We start from the raw sequence: 11,437 nt of genomic DNA on the forward strand, positions 1-11,437 counted from the left end.
TGGAACTGTGAGATATAGAATTTTTAGAAGGTCTGTGGTCACTTTGTAAATATTAGGTTAGGTTTTCCCCCTGCCCCCTTCCCCAAACAAAAAGTTCACATCCTACATTTGGGCATATTAAAATCAAAATTCTAAAAATTAACCAGTTTTGTTTCTGAAATTGACTTCACTTTAAAGCACTACCAAGACTTTCCACTCAATAAAATAGCTGAGGATCTGAATATTGGCTCCATTTCCTTCCTGTAGTGAATAAAGTAGCAGTGAATGTGGGGTGCAAGTATCTCTGTGTAGAGTGTGGTGTTTTCTAGGATATGTCCAGGAGTAAGATAGCTGGGTCACGTGGTAGTTCTACTTCTAATGTCTTGATGAGCCGCCAGACTGATTTCCACAGTAGCTGTATTCAACTGTATTTCACCAGCAGCAAATGTGAGTTCCTCGCTGTCCACATTTTCTCCAACATCCCTGCTCATGAGCTGGAAAGAGCTTCCTCCTTCTGGGAGAGACTGATTTGGTGGAGACACGTTCTATTTCAAATGCATGGCCAGAGAAGGCACAACCTGCTGTTGACAGCCTTCCCATGGTGGGTCCTCAATGGCATCTGCTGGCAGCTTCTCGGGACCTAGGGGCAGAGGTAGTGTCTGACCTCGTTGGAACCCCTGGCAGCTATAGAGTTGGAAATGGTGTCTGGGCAAGAGGATGGGTCAGCAATCCAGATATGTTTTCAAATTTGCAATATAGTATCTTTTCTCTGCCCTTGGCATAAGAATTCCACCACCCTCAACAGTCTCTTCAAGAGCAAACATTTGAGGGTGATCATCGCTGTTCTTCCTTAGAGTGTCTGGGATTTGGAGGTCAGTGCATTGCTTTAAGGTGTACCACTGCCTCCAGTCATAAAGATAAGGAGTTTCTTAGTTTAACAAGTCCTGATGAAGCCTCGCTCTGGCTGTTCCTTTACCACCAAAGCTTTTTTTTTTTTTTTTTTTTTTTTTTTTTCATTAGCACAGTCCAGCCTTGGAAATAGTCTTCAAATTTTGTTTTGTGTATTCTGATATCAGTTCCTATTGAACCTCCTTCTCCAATGCAATGGTATCCATCAACTAAGTCTGACCTCATTCTTTGATGTCCTCCTTGTTAAACTATAGCAGTAATCAAATGATGGTTCTTTCTTAACATACTGATTTGATCACATTTTGTTAACCTGTGACTTGCAAGACAGAAGAGAGAGAAGAGAGAGAGAGAGAGAGAGAGAGAGAGAGAGAGAGAGAGAGAGAGAGAGAGAGAGAGAGATTTACTCTTATGTTTCAGGCAATTATATGTATCATAAGAATGAAGCCAGTGCACTAGTAAACAATTCCAAGTCTTAAAAATGTAGAAGCCTTTGTTCTAGTCCCTTGTCTAGGTTTGAAATCTCCATCTTCTGAGTATCCATGTCTTTTGCTCCTCATTTGAAAATAGGAGTGTTAAAACATGCATAAGTGTAACTCTTGGAGGCGGTGACAGAATGAGAAAGCATGTGTGCTGTGTAGTACCGAAGGCAGAGTCACTACCAATAAATGTTTACTCCTATATATTTCTAGTCCATCGTAAGCTTCAAAGAGAACCATTCACTTTGTGTTGCTGGAGAAATGCACTTTGGATACTCATCTGTGGTTTCCTCCATGAGTTTCTTTGTGGATAACCTTCTTGCAAATGTTGCCAACCCCTGGCAGTTATGAGTATTTAATACATGTGTATGGTATTGGCACATGAAAGGATGTGTACATGCAAGCAGAGTTCTAACAAACCAATGCTAAATTCAAGAGACCCAAACTGCTTAATAGTTTACATAGGCCATACCAATAAATCATGTCAGTTTTAAAGGGGAGTGTAACATAGGTCTTTTAAGATTGTAATCTATGTAGCAGTCATAGAGTTGATCTAAAACAACAGTCACATGCTATACATCATTTCAGTTTTCATTAGAATTTACAACCTCAGAAACAGGATCTAGAGGCAAAAGGGGAAATTACTCCTACATGCTTTTCATTTCCTGTTTTGGGCACTGGCTAGACTACTTAAGCTGAGCTCCATGAACCTCAGGGAAGGGCTGGTGCAGGATTTGGCTCAGAGATCCTCATCCCGGCAGGTGTTTTCCTTGGAAAGAACATTCATGCACTCTGTCTGCCTAGGGCCCTGTGAAGCAATGAAATATCATTCTCATACAGAGAATCTGGATGAAGACGGATATACTCAGTTAGACTTCAGCACTCGAGACATACACAAAAGACCTGTGAGATCAGAGAAAGGTATCCACTTTCCTTCTGCTAACAGCACCTTTGCTCTTATTAACTGAAATAACAGAAGTAGAGACCTAGAGAGACTCGAAGTATGTAGGATGTCCTACAAAATATATATGTGTGTGTGTGTTTTATATATATTCATTTGATATATATATATATATATATGTATATATATTACATATTTGGAATATATATTTGATATATATATGGTGTGTGTGTGTGTATGTGTGTGGTTTTTAAGGTTGCTGGAAGTCATCGTAGATCCTTCGAATGCTCACTAAGCCACCTTCCCTGAGAAGTAAGTATGCAATGACTTCCACAAATTGCTTTCTATTTGTGGCAGAAAAGAGGACTAAGTCCACTTGGCAGTCACAGCCACTTCTTCAGTGGGAAGTGGCACTTGTAAGAAGAGTTAAAAAGAAAGATGAAAGAGTTTTAGTGGAGTTGCTTTTTGCTTGTCTTCTAGTCACTTGTGAGGGAAACAGGAAGCAGATAAACAAACTGAACAACCATACAACATACGAAGCTAAAGTAGGAGGGGATGAAACAGGCAGCACTGGGTGGTAACTAAAAAAGAATACGTTCAAGAGAAGCTGGGAGTCACAGGATTTAAATCCCAAATCTGTTATACTGTTTTGGTAAGAGATTAATTTGGATTTTACAAAAGGAGATGTATATAGTATGTTATATAGCAGTGATGGAAAACACATGCTAGATTAAAATGTGTCATTATCAGGAGACATATGTTAAAACGGAAACAAGAGGAGGACAGAAGGCATTAAGGATCTCCTCACAGACTGGGTGCTTTAGTCTCTCCCTGTCACCTCTGTGGCAGTGCTATGACTTGGGTTTCTGCTGTTGGTGTCATAAGCATAAAACAAAGTCAGTTCACTGCTTACTTAAAGGAGGAGATGACTCACGGGTTCTAACACTTGCTTTCTTCTGCTTTTTGAGGTTCACATTATGCAAGTATTTTCCTCTTACAACCACTTTACACAATCCCTTTCTTGTGAAACTTGCTTGGAAAAATAGTATAAAATTGATTGAGGGGAGGGGGCAGGGCTGATATAAATTATGCTGTGTAAACTAAAATGCTCACTAGCAACAGCAATACTTGAAGGTGCTATTGAGCTGATTTCAAAACCAGAAAATGAAAAGAGAATTAAAAGAAGGCCACAGAGAAAATAATTTGTTGAAATCAGGCACCATATAAATGTGAAGAAAAAGCTATCCTTAGTAATTGGAGATGTTTCTCCTGTAGAAAACCTTTTGCTCTATGACCAGGTAGGACTTCAAAAAATATAATGTCCAGACCTAGAGCCTACTGGGGAGTTACAAATAGAATGTCCATGTTACCACAGCAAAAGCAACAGAGGAAGAGGCATCCTTCATCTGGGGGGCAATAGAGACTCACACTACAATACTAGATTCTCAACCCGCTAAAGCCTCGTAGCTGCTGATCCCTTTAGAACCATCCCCATTCCAGTTAGCTGATCTGTCCACAAGCTTCCCTCATTTTCTCTCTGACTTTCCAGGAAGCCGGGCTCCATCTTCTCCTTGGCGGCCCATTGCTGTGGCTTTAGGAATCCTGTGCTTGGTCGCACTCGTGATTGCTGCAGTGCTGGGTGCCCTAGGTGAGTGTGGGTGAGGGAAGTTGATGAAGTCACAGACAGTGATTATGAAAATAATTTATACCAGGCACTCTCTCAAGGGCTTGGCATGCAAAACCTCATTTAATCTGTACATTAATCCCATTGGGTTTGCGCTATCAATATCTGTTTCAGTTATAGGAGAACCGAGAGACTGGAAGATTAACTCTTCCATATTTATAAGCTAGTGAGTGGCGGAACTATAAGAAATGTAGAAAATATGTGTAATAAAATGTGTATTCTTCAATATATCGCTCTACTATTCTATATATAGAGGTGATGTTTTTAAGTAGAACTTAGAGTATAAGTTAGTAGAGAGAAACTTGTAGAGCCTAAATGAGTTGTGTGTAATTTTTTGACTGCCCCGTGATACATGGGAATTATCTTACATGTGACCTTTAATAAAAAATATCTTAACTCTACCAAGTATTGCCTGAGGCATTAAAAATTACTAAGCAGATGTTTTGTGCATACTTAACAGATCTCTTAAGTTTTCTATATTCAGTGATTCCTATGTCATAAAGTTATAAGATACTTTCCAAGAGTCTTCATCGTTCATAATCAGCCAAATGCTTACTGAGTACAGGAATATTCTACATATTCCATGCTCCGTAATTCTCAAATTGGTAGCTTAGCATGTTTAATAGTAGAAGAAAGCAAAAAGTTACTATTTCCTTAAATTATTATTATTATTTAAACTTGTTTACAATTGCAGTTGAATCTATGCCATTCTCCTTTTGCTAGCTTCTTCCTAATCCTCTCCACATATCTCATACATCATCTGACACTGCCTTTTCATCAGCAATGTACCACTTATTTCTCATTAATCACAGGTATCCCCTGTGTGCTTCCATAAAATGTGAGTGCTGGCATTTCCATTCTCAAACCCAGCAAAATGACTTTCTTTTTCTCTCACTATTGCTGTTCGTGATACATGAAGCATTTTGGAGAGGGGGACATCCAGAGGAGAAAGACAACTTTCCATCAAGAAAAAAGGAGAACCACAAACCCACAGAATCATCTTTAGATGAGAAGGTGGCTCCCTCCAAGGCATCCCAAACTACAGGCAAGGGCAGAAGTAAAGGAGCAATGGAATCCTGGACTCCAGAGGTTCATTTCCTAGTTCTGAGGCCTGGGCTGGGGAATATATTTACATCCAATAGCAGCGCATTCGAGGCCAGCAGGCCTAACAGCATTTCTGTAGCATAACATACCCTGCCAGACAGCTGGTAAAGTGACACCACAAATCCACAGCTCTTTCACTTACTAAAGAGAGCAGTCACTACTCTTATCTCTGGCTGTGTGCTGAGAACTACCAGCTATGGTATCATTGGATGCAAAGGAAGGGGCAGTGTTCAGTGTTCGTACAGAACTGATATTTTTATAGTGATATTGTTAGAATAAGATAGATGTAACAGAAAAGGGATGTAGGGAGGGGAGTGAGAAAGAGACACTGAAGATTATAAATGCTAATAAGAATATACGAAAGAAATGGACCTAATACATAGATCCCCGAAAACTCCGGTTCAACGCATTCAACCAGCATTTATTTGATTTCATAACAACTTTTTCTATATCTAGCCTGTGTTTCTGGAGGCATCATAACTGACTGACAATGCTTTCCCTCCAGTATTCCATCTCTGGATTTACCTTCTCTCTGTCTTCAGCTAACGAAATACAAAAGAGCCTTTGAAATATAAGCAATGACATTTATGCCTCTTCATAGGATAAACTAAGTCAACTAGAACCCCTGTTTGTAGCAATTGCTTTTGAGTGTCTTTGTTTTACAGAGAAGCAATAAATGAGGGAATCTAAGGCTTAAATTTGAAGTAATTGAAGAGATAAGTCTATTCATCTACCGAAAACATTATAATTATTCAACTGATTTAAAATTTTAAACTTTTTATGTGTTTTGCTTGCATGTATGTCTGTGTGCTGCTTGCATGTCTAGCACTCTCAGAAGCCAGAAGAGGGTATCAATCCCCTGATAGTGAATTTATGTTTGTGCAGTGTCAAATGGGTGCTGGGAATCAAACCTACGTGCTCTGAAAGAGCAATCAGTGCTCTTAAATATTGAACCACCTCTGCAGTCCCTTTACTTTAAAATTTTAAATGATCAAAGTGATTCTAACATATTCTGTAGAATTATCATTTAATTTGTGTCAAAATTAAAAATGTGTTAAAGAAATATGTTAACGAAAATTTATTCTTAGATATTTGTGAAACTGCACTAAGAGAATTATTGTTGTACTGTGAATTTCACGATATTAATTTTCTTTCCAGGAGTGTTTTCTGGGCCCTGCCGTCCTAATTGGATCATGCATGTGAAGAGCTGTTATCTATTTAGTTACTCAGAAAATTCCTGGTATGGAAGTAGAAGACACTGTTCCCAGCTAGGTGCTCATCTACTGAAGATAGACAACTCAAAAGAATTTGTAAGCACACACTTGTTATTACCTGTGGTCTATATTCATCTGGGTAAGAGAGATTCCTGCACTAACAAGGTTCATATCATTCCATGCCATTGCAAAACTTGCATGGTCTGGAGGGTACATAATGCATGATTTTATTTTTAATTAGTTGATTTGAAAATGAGTCACATTTTACTTTAAAATAAGCAACTTCAGGGCTTACAAAGTAGCACTTGGCACTAAGCTTGACCTGGATTTGGTCCCTAGAACCCGTATAATAGAAGGGCAAAAACGACTCCCACAAATTTTTCTCTGACCTCCACATGAGTACTGTAGCATACCACACAACCCACAAGCACAAAACGAACGAAAATGTCAAAGCAAGTACTTTAAAGCACACTTTATGAAAGTCTGAATTTTTTGGTAAGGGCTCTTCATGTTTGTATATTTGTACTTCAGTTTTCAAAGTGGAAGTATAGGAGGAAAACTGCCCACTTGTTACCTTAATAGCAAGGAAGATATCAGCAATGACATCAAACACCTGCCAGTCTTTTTAAAATATTGAGGAAGCAAAGAGGTCATTTTTGTTTTGTTTTGTTTTATTTTGTTTTAATTCTGATATGTAGTTTTCATCTTAGCCCATACACATCTGGAGCAGAAATACGTTCTAAGTGGCAAAGAGGATTAAAAAGTAACCCTTTTATATACAGTTCAAAAGAGAAACAACAGTTGTTAAAAGTTGAATATCAGATATGAATAACAAATAAGCCAAAAGTTTAGAAACCCCTATTATATTAACGAGAAATTGTACAGAAACAGGGACTACAATGCCTGATGAAGGAAGGGCAGGTAAAAATGACTGAACCCATCCCACAATACAGGTCTAATTTTTACACTCTGTTCTACCCTCACTACTGTTTTTATCCATCTGTGACTCCATACTCTATAACTGCAGTTCTTGTCAGAGTTAATAAAAGCAGGAATACAGACAGGGAAGACAATCATATTAGAAATTCACATGGCCTTTGATATCAACCTAGAATTGGCAACGAATCATTCCATTTTTGCAACCAATTTTCAAGAGTCTTCATTGAAACCCGAATTGTTTTAATCACAAAACAGGCAGTGCAGAGCTGGGGGTGTAGATCTGTGGAAGAGAGCCTGCTTGCCACCTGCCAGGCTCTGGATGTCATCTACAGCATTGTGTTCCTTTGTAAAGCTATTGTAACTTTATATTTGTCACTTGTACAAAAACTATTGGCCCATTTCCCATGAAACTTCTTGGGAGCTGGACACTGCTGGATTTTGTATAGTTTGTTGAAATACAAAGAATATTGATAATATAAGCCTATTTCCTCCTTTAGTTGTATGAGTGTTTCTCTGCATATATGTATGTATGTATGTATGTATGTATGTATGTATGTATGTATGTACGTATGTATGTATATGTGTGTGTGTGCACTGAACCTGCAGAACTAGGCTTACAACCACCCAACACATACCAAACGGGAGTTAAAGGCATGCATTTTAACACGGATATTGGGAATTCGAATCCAGATCCACGTGCGTGTGTTTGCAGCAAGCATTCTTACCCACTGAGCCATCTCCCTAGCTCACATCTTTTATTAACGTTATGAATCTGTCCTTGATGGAAAAATTGAAAGTGACTAAAACATCTCTCTAGACGTTAACTGACATTCAGTGATTGACAGTCCTCTCTAGATTGTCATCTTCCATGAACATCCTTCTGTAAAAGGATACAGTCAGCTCTGAATGCCTGTAGCATTGTTTCAATGCGCTTTATTTTTCATTTTTGTTTTACTACAGGAGTTCATTGAAAGCCAAACGTCTTCTCACCGTGTTAACTCATTCTGGATAGGTCTTTCCCGCAATCAGAGTGAAGGGTCATGGTTCTGGGAGGATGGATCAGCATTCACCCCCAACTCGTAAGTTCCTGTAGAGACAGGCAGAGGTGGAATCCAGCATGCAGTAAAAAACCTGTTTCTATGGTATGAGAAAAATGAGTCATGGCGGAGGGAGGAGAAAGGGACGTAGGGATGAAGAGAAAAGCTCTGAGGGAGACTGTAGAGAGTGCTCGGCTGGGGTTGACTAAGGGATTGCTGTGGCATCTGGTCCAACTATTCCAGTGGGAAGAGATGCTGCTATTCACTGCAGCCTTGGCCTTTAAGTCCATACCTTAGAGGACATGAGACATTAGACAAAACTCTGTAATTCTTTAAGAGCTTCGTTCTTTATCCAAATCTCGGAATAAAAAGAGTGGCTATCTCTTAGAATGGTACAATGAAGGGCACAAAGGTAAAATCATTAGCATAGTGTTTTATCACAGAGCACATGAAAAAAATGACATCTTATGTCATTATTTCAACAGCGTCTTACATTTGTGAGGTTACAATTTCTTCTTCATTGTGTACTGAAGTCTTTGAAATTTTTATTCATCTCTTCATTAATATTTTTAAATATGAAATTTTATCCCCCTTTCCATGTATATTCATGTATGCATGTGTTTATCTTTTCTCCCATAAATCTTAATGTATAAAATTCAATTTAATTAAATTTTAATTATTTAAAAATGTTGCTAATGTTTCTTTTTCTCCCTTATCACTTCTTTGACTAACATTGATCCTCATAATTATCAATACTTTCCATCTAGTTTCTCTTTTCCATCTAGTTTCTCTGTGTTTAACTGAATTCTTTCTCTAAGTTCTTACATTAGATGTTTAACTCATCATCACTTATCCTTTGCTTTGGGATCATTTGGTTCACATGCTTTCTGACTCCCACTGTGACATAGAAATAAATTTCTCAATTTTTCCATGCTTCTCACATTCCCACCTATCCTTTAGATTTCAGGCTTAGTTCCCCTGTGATCGGAGAACATACTGTGTTTGGTGGTGATTCTCTCTTCCAGGGCAGAGATTTGTATCGAAATCATCTACATGGGTCCTCCCATATTTATTTAAAAGTTTAAATAGATAATTTAAAGCCATGTTAAAAGGCCTTTGTAGATTTAGAATTCTTGATTTTGTAGATATAGAATTTAGTCTTCCTATTTGATCTTACCTTCCTTTCTCTGTACTTTATTGATTTTTGTTTTGATTTTTGTTCATGTCTCATAATTCTTCCAATATGTCTGTTTTGTTTTATATTTTAAATTTTATATTGGTTATTTTCTTTATTTACATTTCAAATGTTATCCCCTCTCTGGTTTCCTTTTTAATTCCCCCATTCCCCCCTCCCCTGCCACCATAAGGGTGCTTTCCCACCAACCCACCTACTTCCACCCCACTGCACCGGCATTCCCCTACACTGAGGCATCAAGCCTTCATAGGACCAACGGCCTCTCCTCTCTTTGATGCCAGGCAAAGCCATCCTCTGCTACATAAGAAGCTAGAGCCATAGGTCCCCCCCCACCCCCATGTGTGCCTTTCATTTGGTATTTTAGTCACTGTGAGCTCTGGGGGGTCTGGTTGGTTGACATTGTTAGCAATATACAGCAAAACAGTATCCAACATCAAACTAAATGTAGAGAAACGTGAACTAATTCCATTAAAATCAGGGACGTAGACAAGGCTACCCATTCTCTCTGTTTATTCAGTAAAATACTTGAAGTTCTAGCCAGAGCAATTAGACAACAAAAGGAGGTCAAGGAGATAGAAATTGGAAAGGAAGAAGTCTAAACATCACTCTTTTCTTCATTTTGGTTTGATTTTGTCACTTGCAACTCATTTTGCTTCCAGTATTCTCAATACTATTAACCCCTAGAGTCCACTCAGGACCGTTGTTGCAAAGTCTGTACCTGCTAACCCTGCGCATTCTGTTTTTCCCCATGGATCATTCAAGCTGATTTGTTTTCTTAAAGACCTAATTGTGTCTGACAACTGCTCGTCACCATTGCATCATGAAATACTTAGGGCTTTTTGTATCAACTTGAAGTTCGTAGAGTAACATCTCCTTTGCTTCCTGAAGATGCTGGTAGCAATGAACAGCCCACTCCCCACCCTCATGCTGTGTTAAATCAGCAGAACGCAGCTACCTGTCCTCTACTAACTCAATCCAAATGCATTCATTAGCAATCCACAGACCATACTTCTTTCTCTTTGGCAGCGTTTATTCACCTTGATTTGTTTTCCCATCATAACCTCACAATTAGATGAGACTTTGTAAATTTATAACACAGGCTTAACATTTTAAAATGTTACTACTCCTGTGTCCCAGGGTGGCAATGACTTAATCTCTGCCCTCAAACTACTTGAATGTGAGGAAAATTTTCAGAGATTAATAGTCAATATTCTCCCGGGTGTCTGGGTCAAGGCAGATTATCTTATGCCTATCATTTCAAGAGCAGATTTTCTCAGTCTATCAACCACGGGATCAAGGAAAGGCAGCCATTCAAGGTAGCGTTCAGTAGGTGGTGAATTTTGGACTATGACCCAATAGTATTCCTTGGGTGTGACTAATTAGCATGGATCTTTATTTAATGAAACTTTTAATACTAGCATTTCTTAGGGGGGGGGGGAGTGATTTTCTTACTTTACTTATAAAGACAAGTCTATTACCACTTGAAGATTCATACAATCTAAGTTAAAGATTTCTTTTAAAATAATTTAGATGCCTCAAAACTATTTTTATCAATGTTCTTAAACTTTCTAGTTTCATGAAAGACCTCTCTGGGTCTCTGATTGTTTGAATTGCCTCACCGTATTTCCTATTAACAGGTTTCAAGTCAGAAATACAGCTCCCCAAGAAAGTTTACTGCACAATTGTGTATGGATTCACGGGTCAGAGGTCTACAACCAGATTTGTAATACTTCCTCATTCAGTATCTGTGAGAAGGAACTGTAAAATGTAATGTATATGAGAGTGTAAAGATGGTGTGGGCATGCACACACACACACACACATACACACACACACACACACACACACACACCACCACCACCACCACCACCACCACCACTACCACCACCACCACCATCACCAACAGCAACAAAAACATCAATATCAACAACAACAACACAGAACAGAATAGGAAAGATGAATATTAAAAATCAGAAAATCAGACTTTAACCTCAGCTGAG

The 11,437-nt window shown here is 38.6% G+C and overlaps 1 protein-coding gene across 2 annotated transcripts; it reads left to right on the plus strand.

Annotated features, from left to right (window-relative positions):
* Positions 1 to 2,182: 2,182 nt before the first annotated feature.
* Positions 2,183 to 11,202, plus strand: CLEC7A (C-type lectin domain containing 7A; the record flags this gene model as incomplete). 2 transcript variants are annotated; one of them, XM_080914341.1, is made up of 6 exons in its annotated part: positions 2,183 to 2,285; positions 3,815 to 3,913; positions 4,869 to 5,006; positions 6,215 to 6,363; positions 8,167 to 8,285; positions 11,076 to 11,202. In XM_080914341.1, the coding sequence occupies 6 exons, from the start codon at positions 2,183 to 2,185 to the stop codon at positions 11,200 to 11,202; spliced, it is 735 nt and encodes a 244-aa protein (XP_080770467.1). The 2 variants fall into 2 exon arrangements, with proteins under 2 accessions (XP_080770467.1, XP_080770468.1); XM_080914342.1 differs by lacking the exon at positions 4,869 to 5,006 and having other exon boundaries at positions 6,212 to 6,363.
* Positions 11,203 to 11,437: the final 235 nt, after the last annotated feature.

Source organism: Micromys minutus (genome assembly GCF_963924665.1).
Source record: "Micromys minutus genome assembly, chromosome: 3".
Classification (NCBI taxonomy): Eukaryota; Metazoa; Chordata; class Mammalia; order Rodentia; family Muridae; genus Micromys; species Micromys minutus.